We start from the raw sequence: 21,777 nt of genomic DNA, 5'->3' as shown, positions 1-21,777 counted from the left end.
TTAGCCATTATCATTGTATTTCACAAAGTAACACAATTAAAAAATTGAAGGATGCCCAATTTAATTGCAAGGATGGCGGTAGAATTTAGATAAACTCTAAGGTGCTTCTTTGATAAACTTCTTTTGGATTAATATACTATAATATTATGTGAATATCCAAATTGAGGGTAAATAACTTGATAGACTTTTATTTAAAATTATTTCTGATCGCAATGTAGAATATATGAATATGACATGATTGATTCTCTTTTTCGCCTTTAGGGCTCCGTTTTACTAGCTAGGGCATATTTGGATAACTTATGAAAAATATTGAATTTATTTGATATTTTATTTCATAAATAGATTAAAAAGACACACTTATAAGATACAACATTCAACTTGGGAAAATTTTGTACTTAGATTTCATATAATCAAGAAATATGACACAACACCTAACTAATTCAAGCACTAATAAGCTCTAAGTATTCTTAAGACCTTGAGTAGTAAGACCAAATCCAAATGGAAACAAAGGATCATAATGAGAATCACCAACATTCATAGGTAATTGATCAACACTCTTAAACCATGTCCTTGGAAGCTTACCACTAAATCCATAATCACAAAACAAAATATCTGTAACACCGTAACCTTCACTACCAGGAAGCCATGCCGCAACAAGTCCTTCGATTATGTCAATATATGGTAACATAACCACGGGTCTACCAGTTATTAACACAACCACACATTTCACTCCGCTGCATACATTGTTTATTGTTTCTGCCCCATTACCTGAGATCGTTAAGTTTAAACTGTCGCCATTTGTTTCCGCATATGGTGTTTCTCCAACTACCACAATCGCATATGAAAAATCATTTGATTTTACATATTCGAGAGATGGATTCTCCTGATAGACTATCTCAGTGTCTTTGTCAACTGTATTTTTTATCGCACTCAAAATTGTCGTACCACTAGTAATGTTGTTGCCGCTAAGACCTTGCCATTTAATCGTCCATCCACCACATTGATAGCCTAGATTATCAGCATGAATTCCGGAAACAAGTATTTTCGAAGCCTTTTTAGGAAGAGGAAGCAACGGCTTATCAACGCTTTCACCGTTCTTTAATAGTACCAATGATTTCCTCACAGCTTCTCTAGCCAATTCTCTATGCTTCTGTCAAATTAGGTTGCATGTATATAGTTCTATAATTTTGTAGGGACTAAAAATATATTTAACTCGAAGTTAGTCGACTAACCTGGCTCCCGAGATGGTCGACAAGACTGTAATCAGCCAATGGTTTTTCAAATAGACCCATTACAAACTTGACTCTCAAAATTCTCTTCACTGCATCATTGATTCTTTTCATAGATACAACATTTGTTTTCACTAGTAAAGATAAGCCATCTATGAATTCTCGGAAGTCAGCTGCAGTCATTACCTACAGAATTACAACATTTACTATTAAAAAGACCATAGTTTATATGTATAAAATCATTGGTTTATATGCAAAGAGTGTGAGTGTTTGTAAGCTTTAGAGTATCAAGTTTGATTCTTGACGATTCATGTGTTGGGTCAGTTCATACCGAACTTTTGCTCTGGCTTTAAAAGTGACCTCAGTAAATGGATCGTAAAATTGGTGTCCCTGAGATTAGTCAGTCCTAGGGGCGGACACAGAGCTTTCAGAATGAAAAGTTTGATACCTAACTATAAAACTGCTACTCAGCAAAATTGAAAAAAAATCATAGTTTACCATGTCAATACCGGCATTTACTCCGACTTCAATTGAATGTGTGTAGTTAGCATGAAAAGGTGAAGTTATCTTGTCAATTCCGAAAAAATCTAATATGACAAAACCCTACAAAATTTAAACACAACTTTTTAAGCATACATATACTGATAAACACCAATATTTGATATATGAATTGGGAGATTTAGAAGTGTTACTTTAAAACGGAGCGTGTTCTTGAGAAATCTTGTGATTAAATCGTAATTAGTATGCATTTTTTGTCCATTCAAGCTTGAGTAAGAAACCATGATGGTTGAGACACCCTTAATAATTGAGTCATAGTAAGCTGGCATGTGAATGCTAAGCAATTCATGTCTTGTTATAACTGTGTTATTCTCATTGATTCCTTTTGTCGTTCCACCATCACCAACATAGTGTTTTGCACAAGCTGCTACTTTCTTGTTTCCAGCAACATATGGAACACCCTTTTTTGAATTTGGAGGAGGATCACCTTGCAATCCTAGAATGATCTCGGTCATAACTTGAACAATTTTATGATCTTCGCTATAACTTTCATAACATCTACCCCATCTTGGATCTCTACAAACCTATACAAACATATACGTTATAAGCAAGACAGTCTTAAGTTTTCTAACACCCTGTGTTGGTTAATCATAATGTAAATGTGACGAAATAATTAGGGGCACTATTTTACACACTCTCAAAGACGACCCTTATAAGATAGAACAATATTGTCAAATAGTGGTAATAACCATACTACAACGTAAAAGAATTTGAACAAACGACCATCTTTTGTAATGTGCGATTTGACATATATGTAATTTGATTATCTTAATTACCGCGATGCTAGGAGCAAAGAGATATGAAACTCCGATCGCTCTTGCTTCAAGAGCAGTTGCATCACCAATCTTCTTCACTAGTTGAGGATCCCTGTAGATTCAAAGAAACTAAATCATCAATACAAAGAAACATAACAAAACATAATTGTTCTGGACGGCCTACAAGACTTAATAGGCAAAGGCCCAATAGCGTTGAAGTGCTAATATTGCAAGTCAGCTCTTTTTCCATCACATCAAAAGCTCAGAATGAGACTGCATCAAGCTTTAGCTCCTCATTTACCGATAACTTTGGTTCCATGATGGAACAACAATGATTATAAGTATAATGGTTATCTTTTTACCTTGTAGCACCTAGACCGATATTGTGAGGAAAAATAGTAGCATTATAAACATTGTTATGACCATGAACAGCATTTAACTCCATATATTTTTGGAATTCCAAGCCTAGTCGACAATGCACCTTTTTGAAACCGATTCACCATATCAACCCAGTCACTTGCAGTTGCATTATCCTTAGGAACACTTCCACCAGCACTCAGAAGACTCCCTGAAGTAATTTTTCATGCTGTTAAATATCATAAACCTTGGCGTCGCAGTTGAGATTCACAATGAATAATCATATTATTAACAAAAACTTACCAATGTAATACTTGTTCACTATATCAGCGGAGGCAACCGTGCGCTCAATTTGAAGCATTTGACCGATTTTCTCTTCCAAAGTCATTCTACCAACAAGATCCTTAATTCGAGTATTCAATGGTTGCTTTGGATCTTTGTATTTCAAATATTCAGTATCTGCCATAGCTACCCAACACTGCAACAACATAAGCACCACCAAAAATATTCTTCTTTTCTCCATTTCTTCCTCTCAAAACAACTGCACAATGGTATTACAATAATGTTACTTTTCAATATAATAGACACAAAATATTCTGAACCTTATCTCAATAAAAAACAACAACCTTAGTTTTGAATTTGTTTAAAATTTTCAAATTTGATGCTAAAATCAATTGTGGACAATTTGTAAATATTATATTCAAATACTCATTACTAATGATTAGATTTTTTTTTTTGTGTGGAAGAGTAGAAAAGCTTACCTTTTATATAGATTTTAAAAATACGCATTATTCTTTTTATAATTAGTTAATTACTATATTTAATATCCAACTAATATCTCCAACTCAACGCCTAAAAATTATTCTAAATTTTAAAATATTAACGAATTATATATATATATAAAATTTGTTAACATTTAATGATACATTTGAGTTGGAGAGAGTAATTCATTAATAAATATAGTAATTAATTTTTTTCCTAAATGTACTTGCTATTTTAAATGAAATAATTTAGAGTTTATAAAAATAGAAGGCAAACTTAAAACAAACTCCACCATTTGTAAAATCAATATAAAAGGTAACTTTATCTACTATTAAAAAAAATCTCATCATTACTAATGTGTATTTGAAAATGGAATATTTACAAGCTGTCCATAATTGATTTGATCATCAAATTTGAAAATATAAACAAATTCAAAACTAACTTGCTAATATATATATATATATATATATATATATATATATATATATATATATATATATATATATATATATATATATATATATATATATATATATATATATATATATATATATATATATATATATATATATATATATATATATATATATATTCTCTATTTATCACAAAAATTTGGTAATATACCTTTAATCAATCACAAAAAACTGTTTAATTTTAACATATATAAATGATATCAAAGACGTTTTTCTGAGAGCATTTTGAGGAACAAATATGTACTTTTATGTGATGTATATAGGCAAAATCCTTTCGAGAGTTAAGTCACTTGACCGTGAAATATAGGTCATTATTAAAGAGAATTTTATGTAAAAAAATATACTAATTTGTTTGGATGGGACAATATTTTAAAATAATAATCTCTTTCATTGCAAATTATAATAATTTTTTATTTGCTTATGTTCCTTTTTCTGAACTTGAGATAAATATTGATGATGTGATGATGAAGATGATGAATGAGGAGAGGGAAAAAGATGGAGCTTTATAAAAAAATACTATGCGTTGACAGTTCATTGTTATATTCAATAGACTATCAATTTCCTACCATCTATATTTCTTAAAAGCCCTAATTAGTGTCGTGGTACCTTAACTTAATTTAAGATTTCACCTTGGTCGTTTATTTAATAAGTGTTACTTTTTAGTCCTTGAAAACAATACCATTAGCCAACATAGTCAATTTTGTTAACTTTTAACTTTAATTATCTTAGGGGAGACAATTTTATTGTGTATCCACCAAAGACTTTGTTATTTTTTTTTAATTTTAACAATTTGATCTTTTATAATAAAATCAGACGGCTGAAAATTGATAATCTACTGAATATAAATATAAATTGTCAACACATAATATTTGTTATATAAACTCATCTTCTTCCCTCTTCTACTTCACCATCTTCATCATCACACTTATCTCAAACCCAGAAAATTCATCTCAAACACAGAAAAAAATTATTTTAACATATTTTTTAACCAAACATGTTCAAAAGGTTGATTTGAGTTGTCAACACAACATTATAATGATACTGAAGTTTCTTAAGAGTGTCTACATGAAACAAAATTTTCTATTTCTTTCCAAGCACTTAATCACCCAAATAACCAACCATTTTCTTCCCATTCTTAAATTTGAAAAACATGTCTTCTCCTTCTTACATATCTTGCTCCTTTTGAACCCTATGAAACTCATCCACAATCTCGTCCACAAGCTCCAAAACATCGTCATTTGCATTAACAATTTATTCACAAGCATCATCGATGTCGGCGGGGAAAGATGTAACTAGACCACATATGTATTTTTAGGAACTAATTTGGTTTAACATTGAATGTGATTTTCTAGCGATTTCTTAAAGGATATGTCTGAACTCAAGGAAGTTATAGGGAAAACAAAAGTAGTTGTTGGTGGGAACATATATGGTTGAAGTGGAAAGGTCAAAAAAGTGGTGATTGAAGTCCATTGAGAAAGGTTTTTAGAGTTAGCTTTTTAAGAAATATGGTGAATGGAATGAAATGGATATTGTAGGTGGAAAATAGTGGTGAATGTGAATTTGTGAACAATGTTCTTTGTAACACCCCAATTTTACTTAAATTATTTTAATGATTATTTGTCATGTATACAAGGGATATAACTGTAGGCAAGGGTGGGGTTCCGATTATATACAAGGGATATAACTGTAGGCAAATTTTTGATTGCATGTTAGGTTTAGGGGTAGACAATTTGTAGAGATTGTTCATTGTTAATGGAAATTGTATGCATTTGATGTGATCTTGATGCTTGGTTTGATGCATTTGATGTATGATGTTGATAATTACCTTGAAAAATCCATAAAAACTTGATGATTTTTGTGTGGGAAAATAGGGTTTTTGGGATTTTGAAGGGGGGAACTCGGAATAGCTTAAAATAGAGTTTTCTTGAAACTGCTACAGCAAGAATCGGTTCCCAGTTTGGGGGAACCGAGTTCCCAGACTCTCTGTATCCGAAAAATTGGAATTTTGGGGATGGGAACCGGTTCCAAGTTTGGGGGAACCGGGTTCCACTGAGTCGGAATGAAATTTTTCTTAAAAACTTCAAAGAGCCATAACTTTTGACTCGGATGTCCGTTTGAGGCGTCGTTCAAACCGTTAGAAAGCTAAAAACATTTCCTATCCTTTGATAATCATTTCCATAACAATATCCTAGTATTTTGAGGGAAGAAATCCAAAATTATTAGTGTTTGAGTATGTGTTTCGATACGAAGTATTGCGTTGTTTACGAAGATGATGTGAGAGCAGTGTGTCTGCCTCATATATGATGTTTTATGATGATATTGATGTTGATTGCCTTTTGTGGAATTGTGTTGGATACCGTTGTTCGGTAAGTATCGTGTTGTTTACAAGATGATGCGAGAGCAGTATGGCTGCCTCACATGTGTTGTTCTACGATGACCTCTGTTTAGTAATCGCATAACGATGACGTAGTATGTGTTTGTTTCATGCATTGCATAATTAATGAAGATGATTGTTGTTATGAAGGATCGACATTACGAAGTTAGTCGTTGCCTTTATTTGGCATTATGAAGTTAGCCAATTGCCCACATATGGCATTTGCGGAGATTTTGGTACCACATGCATGATGTCGTGTCAGTAACATTGCATTGCACTTTGATTTGTTTGATGATGTGATGATGAAATGGTATTATATACCCGATGTGTGTTTTATGATGAATGATGATGATGATGTTGTGAATGTGTTTGTAATCAATTATGAAGCATGACTATAGATTGTTAAACTTAGAATCTAACTTGATGTATCTGTCATATGCTTATAATTATGTCCTTTATTATATTTTCATTGATATCTCATCCCTTCTGTTTGAATGTTACCTCTACGTAGGTAACGTGCAGGTGATCATCACTAGGCGAGGTTAGACGTCGTGTCGAGTCGGTGTCATGCTCTGATACGTAACACCGGGGAGGGATGAACGTTTATTTATTTTGATTGTTGCATTGTTGTTTTATGTAGAAGATTTTGAGAGTAGTGTAACTCTCTTTTGTTTGAATGATCATTGAAACTTTTGATGAGTAAAGATGTTACTGAATAGTTATGTTTTATTTTCCGCTGCAATAATAAAGAAGTTAATGTTTTGAAGGATTATAATAACGATGTTGTCGGTTCATCCGAAGTGTGTTATGTATCCATGTTTTATGAACTTGAGCATATGTGTTTTTAAGGTTGATGACGAAGTAGCATCCTATTCTTGATGTGTTGTATTTAAATTTTGAATTACTCTGATTTATTTTATTAATTAAAATAGCGATGGGGAATAGGGTGTTACATTGTTCACTATCTTGATGCTTTTCTGAGAGCATTTTGAGGAACATATATGTAATTTTATGTGATGTCTTGGCAATTTCTTCAATGAGATGTCTAAATTCAGGAAAGTTGTAGTAGAAGCGGAAGTCTTCATCAGAGGGAACAAATAGGGCGGGAGAGGAAAAGTTAAATAGAGTGTGATTGAAATTCATTTAGAAGTGTTTTTAAGGTTAGGGTTTAAAGAAATATCGATAAAGTGAAGTAATGAACTTTGTCTCTCACTATCAGTGATGCTTCTCAGAATTTTTTAGGAACATATATGTACTTTTATGCGATGTTTTGCAAAAATCCTTTAGAGATTTAAGTCACTTGACCGTGAGATAGAGGTCATTATTGAAGAAAATGTTATGTAAAAAAAAATACTAACTTGTTCTTATGGGAGAATGTTTTAAAATAATAATCTCTTTCATTGCAAACTATAAGAAATTTTCATTCACTTATGTTCTTTTTTTTGGGTAACAATGGAAATTGATAGTCTACTCAAGGTAACAGTGAACTATTAACACATAATATTTTTTATATAACTTCAACTTTTTCCCTCTTCTCCTTTATCATCTTCATCATAACATTAATCAACATTCATCTAAAATCCAGGAAATTCATCTCAAATCCCCCAAAAAAAAGTGAATGAAAATTTCTTATAATTTGCAATGTAAATAGATTATTATTTACATAAATTTAGCCATTATCATTGTATTTCACAAAGTAACACTATTAAAAAATTGAAGGATGCCCAATTTAATTGCAAGGATGGCGGTAGAATTTAGATAAACTCTAAGGTGCTTCTTTGATAAACTTCTTTTGGATTAATATACTATAATATTATATGAATATCCAAATTGAGGGTAAATAACTTGATAGACTTTTCTTTAAAATTATTTCTGATCGCAATGTAGAATATATGAATATGACATGAATGATTCTCTTTTTCGCCTTTAGGGCTCCGTTTTACTAGCTAGGGCATATTTGGATAACTTATGAAAACTATTGAATTTATTTGATATTTTATTTCATAAATAGATTAAAAAGACACACTTATAAGATACAACATTCAACTTAGGAAAATTTTGTACTTAGATTTCATATAATCAAGAAATATGACACAACACCTAACTAATTCAAGCACTAATAAGCTCTAAGTATTCTTAAAACCTTGAGTAGTAAGACCAAATCCAAATGGAAACAAAGGATCATAATGAGAATCACCAACATTCATAGGTAATTGATCAACACTCTTAAACCATGTCCTTGGAAGCTTACCACTAAATCCATAATCACCAAACAAAACATCTGTAACACCGTAACCTTCACTACCAGGAAGCCATGCCGCAACAAGTCCTTCGATTATGTCAATATATGGTAACATAACCACGGGTCTACCAGTTATTAACACAACCACACATTTCACTCCGCTGCATACATTGTTTATTGTTTCAGCCCCATTACCTGAGATCGTTAAGTTTAAACTGTCGCCATTTGTTTCCGCATATGGTGTTTCTCCAACTACCACAATCGCATATGAAAAATCATTTGATTTTACATATTCGAGAGATGGATTCTCCTGATAGACTATCTCAGTGTCTTTGTCAACTGTATTTTTTATCGCACTCAAAATTGTCGTACCACTAGTAATGTTGTTGCCGCTAAGACCTTGCCATTTAATCGTCCATCCACCACATTGATAGCCTAGATTATCAGCATGAATTCCGGAAACAAGTATTTTCGAAGCCTTTTTAGGAAGAGGAAGCAACGGCTTATCAACGCTTTCACCGTTCTTTAATAGTACCAATGATTTCCTCACAGCTTCTCTAGCCAATTCTCTATGCTCCTGTCAAATTAGGTTGCATGTATATAGTTCTATAATTTTGTAGGGACTAAAAATATATTTAACTCGAAGTTAGTCGACTAACCTGGCTCCCGAGAAGGTCGACAAGACTGTAATCAGCCAATGGTTTTTCAAATAGACCCATTACAAACTTGACTCTCAAAATTCTCTTCACTGCATCATTGATTCTTTTCATAGATACAACATTTGTTTTCACTAGTAAAGATAAGCCATCTATGAATTCTCGGAAGTCAGCTGCAGTCATTACCTACAGAATTACAACATTTACTATTAAAAAGACCATAGTTTATATGTATAAAATCATTGGTTTATATGCAAAGAGTGTGAGTGTTTGTAAGCTTTAGAATATCAAGTTTGATTCTTGACGATTCATGTGTTGGGTCAGTTCATACCGAACTTTTGCTTTGGCTTTAAAAGTGACCTCAGTAAATGGATCGTAAAATTGGTGTCCCTGAGATTAGTCAGTCCTAGGGGCGGACACAGAGCTTTCAGAATGAAAAGTTTGATACCTAACTATAAAACTGCTACTCAGTAAAATTGAAAAAAAATCATAGTTTACCATGTCAATACCGGCATTTACTCCGACTTCAATTGAATGTGTGTAGTTAGCATGAAAAGGTGAAGTTATCTTGTCAATTCCGAAAAAATCTGATATGACAAAACCCTACAAAATTTAAACACAAATTTTTAAGCATACATATACTGATAAACACCAATATTTGATATATGAATTGGGAGATTTAGAAGTGTTACTTTAAAATGGAGCGTGTTCTTGAGAAATCTTGTGATTAAATCGTAATTAGTATGCATTTTTTGTCCATTCAAGCTTGAGTAAGAAACCATGATGGTTGAGACACCCTTAATAATTGAGTCATAGTAAGCTGGCATGTGAATGCTAAGCAATTCATGTCTTGTTATAACTGTGTTATTCTCATTGATTCCTTTTGTCGTTCCACCATCACCAACATAGTGTTTTGCACAAGCTGCTACTTTCTTGTTTCCAGCAACATATGGAACACCCTTTTTTGAATTTGGAGGAGGATCACCTTGCAATCCTAGAATGATCTCGGTCATAGCTTGAACAATTTTATGATCTTCGCTATAACTTTCATAACATCTACCCCATCTTGGATCTCTACAAACCTATACAAACATATACGTTATAAGCAAGACAGTCTTAAGTTTTCTAACACCCTGTGTTGGTTAATCATAACTTAAATGTGACGAAATAATTAGGGGCACTATTTTACACACCCTCAAAGACGACCCTTATAAGATAGAACAATATTGTCAAATAGTGGTAATAACCATACTACAACGTAAAAGAATTTGAACAAACGACTATCTTTTGTAATGTGCGATTTGACATATATGTAATTTGATTATCTTAATTACCGCGATGCTAGGAGCAAAGAGATATGAAACTCCGGTCGCTCTTGCTTCAAGAGCAGTTGCATCACCAATCTTCTTCACTAGTTGAGGATCCCTGTAGATTCAAAGAAACTAAATCATCAATACAAAGAAACATAACAAAACATAATTGTTCTGGACGACCTACAAGACTTAATAGGCAAATGCCCAATAGCGTTGAAGTGCTAATATTGCAAGTCAGCTCTTTTTCCATCACATCAAAAGCTCAGAATGAGACTGCATCAAGCTCTAGCTCCTCATTTACCGATAACTTTGGTTCCATGATGGAACAACAATAAATATAAGTATAATGGTTATCTTTTTACCTTGTAGCACCTAGACCGATATTGTGAGGAAAAATAGTAGCATTATAAACATTGTTATGACCATGAACAGCATCAACTCCATATATTATTGGAATTCCAAGCCTAGTCGACAATGCACCTTTTTGAAACCGATTCACCATATCAACCCAGTCATTTGCAGTTGCATTATCCTTAGGAACACTTCCACCAGCACTCAGAAGACTCCCTGAAGTAATTTTTCATGCTGTCAAATATCATAAACCTTGGCGTCGCAGTTGAGATTCACAATGAATAATCATATTATTAACAAAAACTTACCAATGTAATACTTGTTGACTATATCAGCGGAGGCAACCGTGCGCTCAATTTGAAGCATTTGACCGATTTTCTCTTCCAAAGTCATTCTACCAACAAGATCTTTAATTCGAGTATTCAATGGTTGCTTTGGATCTTTGTATTTCAAATATTCAGTATCTGCCATAGCTACCCAACACTGCAACAACATAAGCACCACCAAAAATATTCTTCTTTTCTCCATTTCTTCCTCTCAAAACAACTGCACAATGGTATTACAATAATGTTACTTTTCAATATAATAGACACAAAATATTCTGAACCTTATCTCAATAAAAAACAACAACCTTAGTTTTGAATTTGTTTAAAAATTTCAAATTTGATGCTAAAATCAATTGTGGACAATTTGTAAATATTATATTCAAATACTCATTACTAATGATTAGATTTTTTTTTTGTGTGGAAGAGTAGAAAAGCTTACCTTTTATATAGATTTTAAAAATACGCATTATTTTTTTTATAATTAGTTAATTACTATATTTAATATCCAACTAATATCTCCAACTCAACGCCTAAAAATTATTCTAAATTTTAAAATATTAACGAATCATATATATATATAATTTGTTAACATTTAATGATACATTTGAGTTGGAGAGAGTAATTCATTAATAAATATAGTAATTAATTTTTTTCCTAAATGTACTTGCAATTTTATAATTAAATAATTTAGAGTTTATAAAAATAGAAGGCAAACTAAAAACAAACTCCACCATTTGAAAAATCAATATAAAAGGTAACTTTATCTACTATTAAAAAAAATCTCATCATTACTAATGTGTATTTGAAAATGGAATATTTACAAGCTGTCCATAATTGATTTGATCATCAAATTTGAAAATATAAACAAATTCAAAACTAACTTGCTAATATATATATATATATATATATATATATATATATATATATATATATATATATATATATATATATATAATTTCCCTATCCATCACAAAAATTTGGTAATATACCTTTAATCAATCACAAAAAACTATTTAATTTTAACATATATAAATGATATCAAAGACGTTTCTCTGAGAGCATTTTGAGGAACATATATGTACTTTTATGTGATGTATATAGGCAAAATCCTTTCGAGAGTTAAGTCACTTGACCGTGAAATATATGTCATTATTAAAGAAAATTTTATGTAAAAAAATATACTAATTTGTTTGGATGGGACAATATTTTAAAATAATAATCTCTTTCATTGCAAATTATAATAATTTTTCATTTGCTTATGTTCCTTTTTCTGAACTTGAGATAAATATTGATGATGTGATGATGAAGATGATGAATCAGAGAGGGAAAAAAATGGAGCTTTATAAAAAAAATACTATGCGTTGACAGTTCATTGTTATATTCAATAGACTATCAATTTCCTACCATCTATATTTCTTAAAAGCCCTAATTAGTGTCGTGGTACCTTAACTTAATTTAAGATTTCACCTTGGTCGTTTATTTAATAAGTGTTACTTTTTAGTCCTTAAAAACAATACCATTAGCCAACATAGTCAATTTTGTTAACTTTAAAAATACGCATTATTTTTTTTTATAATTAGTTAATTACTATATTTAATATCCAACTAATATCACCAACTCAACGCCTAAAAATTATTCTAAATTTTAAAATATTAACGAATTATATATATATATATATATATATATATATATATATATATATATATATATATATATATATATATATATATATATATAATTTGTTAACATTTAATGATACATTTGAGTTGGAGAGAGTAATTCATTATTAAATATAGTAATTAATTTTTTTCCTAAATTTACTTGCTATTTTATAATTAAATAATTTAGAGTTTATAAAAATAGAAGGCAAACAAAAAACAAACTCCACCATTTGTAAAATCTATATAAAAGGTAACTTTATCTACTATTAAAAAAAATCTCATCATTACTAATGTGTATTTGAAAATGGAATATTTACAAGCTGTCCATAATTGATTTGATCATCAAATTTTACAAATTCAAAACTAACTTGTTATATATATATATATATATATATATATATATATATATATATATATATATATATATATATATATATATATATATATATATATATACATATATATATATATACATATATATATATATACATATATATATATATATATATATATATATATATTTGGATAATTTCTCTACCCATCACAAAAATGTGGTAATATACCTTTAATCAATCACAAAAAACTGTTTAATTTTAACATATATAAATGATATCAAAGACGTTTCTCTGAGAGCATTTTGAGGAACATATATGTACTTTTATGTGATGTATATGGGCAAAATCTTTAAGAGAATTAAGTCACTTGACCGTGAAATATATGTCATTATTAAAGAGAATTTTATGTAAAAAATATACTAACTTGTTTCGATGGGACAATATTTTAAAATAATAATCTCTTTCGTTGCAAATTATAATAATTTTTCATTTTCTTATGTTCCTTTTTCTGAACTTGAGATAAATATTGATGATGTGATGATGAAGATGATGAATAAGGAGAGGGAAAAAGATGGAGCTATATAAAAAAATACTATGCGTTGACAGTTCACTGTTACTGTTAAAACAAGAAATGTTCTGATCAATATTCTTAGTTTTGATGATAACATTATGTATGAATTTTTTTTTGGTATAAACCGGGGTATCCTCTGCGCGCAACTGCAGAGACTAATCCCTTGAGCCGGGTAGGACCATATAGGCGGTAAAGCTCTCCCTCAAGAGATTTAACACTGCTGCGTACCCAGGGCCGGGATCGAACCCAGGACCTCTGGTTAAGCTGGAAGAGATCCTTGCCATCTCACCCAAGTGCTCTTGGGTACATTATGTATGAATTTTGTATTAGACAATGTGGCACTCTAATTATTCACGTTTTCCATTTCAGGAAAAGTATTTAAGAGTATGCACAAAATTAGCGCTTAGAAGCACTGACCCAGAAGTTCTGGATGGCTTCATCAGAACATGCTCTGTCAGACATCAAAAGATGGTCTTGAAGAAATCAAAACATGATCTGGAAAGCATCAGAAGATGGCAGTCAGAAGCAAAGCTCTGAAGATCTGATGGTATCACGCTTAAAGCACTTCAAAGTCTGAAGACAGAAGTTGCTTCTACACCAAAGCTGAAGACTCTAATATTCAAACGTTACTCTACATAATCTGAGTCCAGAAGCAAGTACAAGATGAAAAGGCTATAACATCAAATATCTGACTAACAAAAGGAACGTTAGAAGCTACAAAAGGAAAAGTCAGTAAAAGCAGTTGAAGCATGGCTCGAGGTAGTTGACAAAAGAGTGAAACATTAAATGCATCGTTGTACTATTCATGCAAAGCATTAAATGCTCCCAACAGTCACATTTCCTCAGCGCCTATATATAGAAGTTCTGATTCAGAAGCAGCTAACGAACTCTTGAGCAAACATACCAAAACGCTGTCAAACTGAAATCATAAAAGCAAAGAAGAAGTTCATCTTCAACCTCACAACTTTGTAATATCTTAGTGAGTGTTAAGAACAAGAACTTAAGAGAAATATCACTTGGTGATTACAGCTTTTCAAGAAGCAAATTAAACTCTTGTAATATTTATTTTTACATTGTTTGTAAAAGGATTTCCTAGAGTGATCAAGTTGTGATCGGTATACTCTAGAAGACTTAGAGAGAGTTCTAAGTGGAGAACCATTGTAATCAAGATTGATTAGTGGATTAAATTCTCAGTTGAGGTAAATCACTCTAAAGGGGTGGACTGGAGTAGTTTGGTTAACAACGAACCAGGATAAAAATATTTGTGTTCAATATTTTTATCAAACCCTTATTCAATCCCCCCCCCCTTTCTAAGTGTTTTTCTATCCTTCAATTGGCATCAGAGCGCCGGTTCTAGGTGCAAGCACTTAACCGTGTTAGAAAAATGATTCAGGGAGAAAAACACAAAATGGTTGAAACAACTACTTCAACTCCTATTGATCAAAACAACAATGGTAACAATGGAAGCAGTAGCTTAAATGGTTACAATAGACCACCAGTCTTTGATGGTGAAAACTTTGAGTATTGGAAAGATAGTCTAGAAAGTTATTTTATTTGCCAAGATGGTGACTTGTGGACTGCGAGTGCTTGATAAAGGCTACACCAAAGGTGACCATGTAAAGAAGATCATCAGAAGCTTACCCAGATGATGGGGACCCATGGTGACTGCCTTCAAGATTGCCAAAAATATGAATGAGGTGTCTCTTGAAGAGCTGATAAGTGCCTTGAGAAGTCATGAGATTGAGCTGGACGCTAATGAACCTCAGAACAAAGGTAAGTCTATTGCTTTGAAATCTAATAATAAAAAATGCACTAACGCTTTTCAGGCTGAAGAAGAAAAATCTGATGAGTCAGAATCTGAAGAAGAGGATGAACTGTCTCTCATATCTAGAAGAGTGAATCAACTCTGGAAAAGCAAGCAGAGAAGATTCAAAAGACCTGAAAAGGGAGAATCTTCTGAGCACAGAAGATCTGGCAAGAAGAAAGTTGTCTGTTATGAATGCAAGGAACCTGGACACTACAAAAATGAATGTCCAAAGCTTCAGAGGGAAAAGCCAAAGAAAAGATTTGAAAAGAAGAAAGGACTTATGGCTACTTGGGATGACTCGGATTTTTCTGACCAAGAGTCAGAGTTTGAAGACGAGCAAGCCAACCTAGCATTCATAGCAACCATTGATGGAGAATCAGAATCTACATCAGACTCAGACTCTGAAGAGGTATTCTCTGAACTTACTGGAGAAGAGCTTGTTTCTAGTCTCCCAGAACTTCTGGAAATCAAGAGTCAACTTAGTATCAAATACAAAAAGCTGAGAAAGCTCTTTGCATCTGAAACTAAGAGACTTGAAATAGAAAACTATGAATTGAAAGTGTCATACCCCAAAATTTGCCCATCATATTTAATCGTATCTCAGTCCATCTGACTTTCAAATGCTCAAAGATACACAAGAAGGAAGCATGCAGTCTCTCTCATAAATAACACCCTCCAAGTTAGGGTTTTAGTTTTCTCAAAGATGAGTCAACTTCTGATGCCTCAAATGGACCCCATAACCTCTCACATGATTCAAATAATCCCTATGCCAAATTTCAAACCCTGATTCACAAGATTGGTCAATCAACTGCTCAAGTGGTCAACAGTCGACTAATTTGACCTAAAAGTCAACTATGGTCAAATCACAGTCAAAACTCCTGATTTTTGGTCATCGTCAACATTTTAATGTTAGATCCATCATTTGATCAAGTATTGATCATGATGCATCAAGGAAAGCTCCAAAGTCGTCAAAAACCTAAGTTTCTAAATTAGGGTTTTTAAGGAGAAAGTCAACCCAACTTTGACCAGCCATAACTTTCACATGGAACATCAGAAATTTTCCATCCAAAGCTCAATTTTAAGGAAATTGAATTCTCTACAATTTTGTCTCTCACATGTCAAGGCTAAAAATGCTTCATTTAAGAGATATGAGCTAATATATTACAGGTCCTTCTAGAAGATCGCAAAAAAGAAGTTATTTGTCAGGAGGAATATCATCAAGATAAAATCCTCAAATGGAAAAAAGCTTCCAAAGTGGCTTGTAGAGGACCTCTTGAGGTTTCCAAAAAGTCCTAGAACGCCTCTATACAATAATAATTGAGAGAGCTATGGTTTGTTGAAGTTGACCAAATTTTGAGGGAATGCGTGAAGAGAATATTGAGCAAAATTGAATTTCTCCTAAATGGGCCTATCTTTTTATGATTGAAACTTGTTTCTAACATGGCCCAAGACCCCTAAGCCCATTCATACATTATTCTTCATCTATTTTATTTATTTTTTATTTTTTTTCATTAAAAGTCAAATTTAATTAAATAAATAATGGGAAATATGGAGGATATGCATGATCTTATTTTTTCAATCAATCTTGAGTGTATATTTAGAGGTAAATGCAAGGAATTTCGTTTGCCCTTGATTGAGAAATATTGAATGCAAAAATAGACACTTTTTATTAAATCTTAAATCAAATCTCAAATCTTCCAATCCCTTGGATTTGATTCAAGTTTGTTACCCTAATGTATCCCACTATATATACATAACACGTTCAAGGCATAAAAAAAAAAAAGAGGAGAAGAAACAAGGGGTTCTCAAAGGCAAAAATCCAAGAAATAGGGCAAACTTGCATTCCTTGTTCTAGACAAATCCAAAGGCATACAAACTCTCTATTCCACTTCTGAGACATTATAAGGTAGGCCTGAGTAATTGGTAAGCTTTGATCACGTGTAGAACTCATATATCATGATTAACAATTTCATGCATTTTCTTTAATTTCGTTTCTTGCTTGTTATTGATTTTTAACACAAACTAATGGTATGGTTGAGTTTCTGACATCAATTAGACAAGGTTTGAACCATTGAATCCAAGCTTGAACGCAAGAATCAAACCTCACCATTGTTAGGGCAAGGAAGAAGTTGTTCTTCGTTTTCATGGTTGCAACACGTATCAATCCAAAGCGACGCCATATTTGAATTTGTGGGGCTCCATTTAATCGATCTGGGCGATTATCTCGTATGCATAACATGTTTTTTTTAGTTTTTAATTTTTCAGAATTTGAAGGAAATTTCCACAGGAAATCCTGTAGGAAAAATCATGGATAAATCCGCAGGTGCCATCAAAGAAGAAGGTGAAAAGTAAACAGGGACTTGTTGACCGCTTGCGTGGCAGTTCCATGAGGTGCGATTGGCCAGTCAATAAAACAAAATTCTCCCTCCACGCGTGGGGTGATTTCGTTGGTCGGTCAAGCTAATCCGTCTCTCTCTCTCTCCATCTCTTAGTGGCTAACGCAGGGAACAGATGGGGACCACACTTGACTTTTGTTTTGAATTTCCATTTGAATTTTGTTTCATATATATTATTTGAATTGTATACAATAAATGATTAAAACCTGCAGCGCACATGGCAAGGAGTAAGGGCCTTTTACCAAGATCGATCATTATTTTTACAATTTACTTGATCACAGATCCCATTCGTTCAGCTCTTACACGCTCACGGTACGTCCACACGCATATGCCCTTGGATGTTCGCTGATCCAGATCTAAAGGCTCAGGTGATGCTGTCCACAGTATGCCATCAAGGACTCCGCCTCACAAGATCATAGCCAGGTTCTGTTTTGTTGTTCTCTTAAATTATTTCTTTTTTCTTTTTCTCTTTTTTTTTTCTCTTATAATTTTCTTTTTTAATTGAATTAGTTTCACACAAGACTTATTTTATTTTTGTTTCACAAAACATTAAGAATGTTTTTAATTAATAATTAGTTTTTTTTTATTAATTAAGTTAGTTTAGTTTAATTAGATAATTAACATAAAAGGTTTAAAATTAACATTATCATTTAATTTTATTAAATAATTTAATTAATTTTTTTTAAATAATTAGAATTATTATTTTTTAATTTTAATTTTAATTTTAGGTTTACAAATTAGGTTTAGCCTTTAAATTCAACAACCATAACCCTAGAAATCAATCTTTAGGTAGGTGTTGTCCATTAACTTAGTGTGTCGAGTTTTCTCATAAAATTTTCATTCCCTAAAAATCAGGGTTTACCCTGAATGTTTTCAAAACCTTTGCCTTTTTCAGAATTTTTTTTTATTTCTTATCAATGCCTTTTATTTGCCACAAAAAGTTTTCTACCTTTCTCTTCTTCATTTTTCAGGGTTGGCCAAGATCCTTCAGTTACGCACCCTACCAGATCAAAAAAGCTAAGTTTCTATTTTTTGTTTAACATCATTTTATTTTATTTTGCCTTTTGAATTAAAATAGGGTTTGCCTTAATAGTCGACGAATCTGTAATACACTAACCCTCCTATTATTTTCCTTTTAATTTTCAGAGTCGATTGAGAGTTCGAGGAAGATCAAGGCATTCAAGGGTTTATACTAATTATTGTTCCCTCTTATTTTCTGTCTTTTAATTTCCCCCATCCCCACAGGTGTTTATTGTAATAGCGTAGGAACTTTTATTTCTGCCTTTAATTTCCGTATTTTATTAACTGCGTGGTTAGTAACCCTAGGGAGTGATAAACCATGAATTGAACATAGATCACTAATTTACAAGATAAATATCATCGAAGTTAACCACGTGATTGTTGCACCCACACACCTTTAGGGTAATCCCTCTGGTTGCCTTGTTGCCTTATTACCATTGCCTTGTTGTCTTATTGATTATGCTTTAAAATAGTCAAGTCCCTCGATTCCGAGGATACCTAAAGCAAATGTTGCCTTAAAGTTATTGAAACTCCCTCGAAGATGCCTCGGTAAAATGTGATGATTGTCCCAATTGCTAAGGTGTCCTCGCATGTTGCCTAAAAATGACTATTATATCCTTCCCTTAGACTACCTGCCCTCTTTATAGCAAGGGACAGTCTTATGGCGAACGATAACTCGATGACCCTTCAACATCCAATTGAAAGACTTCCTGCCCTCTTATGGTATGGATAGACCCTTTCGCCCGAAAAGCTAAAAGAACGAATTTTAAAACTTAGGGTAGTTGCTACTAATTGCTTGCTCTAAATTCAAAATCTTTTTCCCACTCTTTTCAAATACTTTTCAAAAAAGACTACGCTTATTTACAAGCTAAAGTTCTTATACAAAATTTCTATTCACACCCTACTTTTCAAACAATTCAAACATTTTGAAAACAAAGTGAGCTAAGCAATTAAGAGCCCATGGATAACCATGGATGCAAAGGGTGCTTTACACCTTCCCTTTGTATAACTTACCCCCCGAACTCAAAATCTTTTAAAAGGTCTTTTCCTGTTCTTTTAGTCTTTCCCAAAATTGGATAAAATAAAAGTCGGTGGTGACTCTTGCTATCTGCAACATTTCAAAAAAGCCAGTTCACCGTATTACAGAAAGAAAAAGTTTTAAAATTGACTAAAGATGTTGAAACATCTTCAGATTCAGAAAAGTCTATTCCAAGCACTAACAATATTCTTAAAGAATATGACTTGAGCTTCAGAAAGTTCTTATCTAGAGGTATAGGCAGAAGCCAGCTAGCCTCTATGATATATGGGGTGAGTGGAAACAAGAGAATAGGCATAGGCTTTGAGGGAGAAATCTCATATAAAGTAGAGCCTGTTGATGAAATGATCATAAAGTATAAACCTCTACATGAGCAGTTTAAATATGGTCATTCTCATGATATAAAGCACACATCTCACTCTAAGAGTTTCCACATTACACACACAAAGAAAAACGTTGTTGCTTATTCTGGTAAATCTTATGTGAAATCTCAGTTCAAACAGAACGTGAGAAAAACTAACCCCAAAGGACCCAAAAGAATGTGGGTACCTAAGGATAAAATTATTCCTGTTGCAAATCTCCTTAACAACTCAAAAGGAAAACATGTCATGGTACCTGGACTCTGGATGCTCACGTCACATGACGGGAAGAAAGTCTATGTTCCAAGATCTGGTACTTAAATCTGCTGGAGATGTAAAGTTTGGAGGGAATCAGAAGGGCAAAATCATTGGCTCAGGAACCATTTGTATTGGTAATTCTCCCTCTATAACTAATGTTCTTTTAGTAGATGGATTAGCTCATAACTTATTGTCCATAAGTCAATTAAGTGACAATGGTTATGACATTATCTTTAATCAAATGTCTTGTAAAGCTATTAGTCAGAAGGATGGCTCAATCCTATTTACAGGCAAGAGAAAGAACAACATTTATAAGATTGATCTTTTAGATCTTAAGAATCAAAAGGTTACTTGCCTCCTGTCTGTTAGTGAAGAGCAGTGGGTCTGGCAAAGAAGATTGGGTCATGCTAGTTTGATAAAGATCTCTCAGATTAAAAAAACTCAATCTGGTCAGAGGACTCCATAATCTGAAATATAAATCAGATGCTCTTTGCGAAGCATGTCAGAAAGGGAAGTTTTCAAAACTTGCGTTCAAGTCTAAAAATGTTGTCTCTTCCTCTAGGCCGCTAGAACTTCTGCACATTGATCTTTTTGGCCCAGTCAAAACAGCATCAATCAGAGGGAAGAAATATGGATTAGTCATCGTAGATGACTATAGCAGATGGACTTGGGTAAAGATCTTGAAACAGAAGGATGAGTCACATTCTGTGTTCTTTGACTTCTGCACTCAGATTCAATCTGAAAAGGAATGCAAAATCATAAAAGTCAGAAGCGATCATGGTGGTGAATTTGAGAACAGATTCTTTGAAATTTATTTCAAAGAAAATGGTATTGCCCATGATTTCTCTTGTCCTAGAACTCCACAACAAAATGGAGTTGTGGAACGAAAGAATAGGACTCTGCAAGAAATGGCCAGAACCATGATCAATGAGACTAAT

The 21,777-nt window shown here is 32.6% G+C and overlaps 1 protein-coding gene and 1 pseudogene across 1 annotated transcript; both read right to left on the bottom strand.

The window, feature by feature from the left end:
* Positions 1 to 457: 457 nt before the first annotated feature.
* Positions 458 to 3,422, bottom strand: LOC131642469 (uncharacterized; annotated as a pseudogene).
* A 5,212-nt stretch (positions 3,423 to 8,634) lies between these two features.
* On the bottom strand, positions 8,635 to 18,640 carry LOC131642468 (uncharacterized). The gene is made up of 8 exons (XM_058912709.1): positions 18,620 to 18,640; positions 11,379 to 11,541; positions 11,082 to 11,286; positions 10,741 to 10,831; positions 10,099 to 10,488; positions 9,905 to 10,009; positions 9,410 to 9,592; positions 8,635 to 9,327 (listed from the first exon to the last, which is right to left on the bottom strand). Exons 2-8 carry the CDS (start codon positions 11,539 to 11,541, stop codon positions 8,635 to 8,637), a joined length of 1,830 nt encoding a protein of 609 aa, XP_058768692.1. The 5' UTR covers positions 18,620 to 18,640.
* Positions 18,641 to 21,777: the final 3,137 nt, after the last annotated feature.

This window comes from Vicia villosa, unplaced genomic scaffold (genome assembly GCF_029867415.1).
Source record: "Vicia villosa cultivar HV-30 ecotype Madison, WI unplaced genomic scaffold, Vvil1.0 ctg.005075F_1_1, whole genome shotgun sequence".
NCBI lineage: Eukaryota > Viridiplantae > Streptophyta > Magnoliopsida > Fabales > Fabaceae > Vicia > Vicia villosa.
Note: the sequence above shows the minus strand (reverse complement) of the source record. Positions and strands in the feature narration are given on the sequence as shown.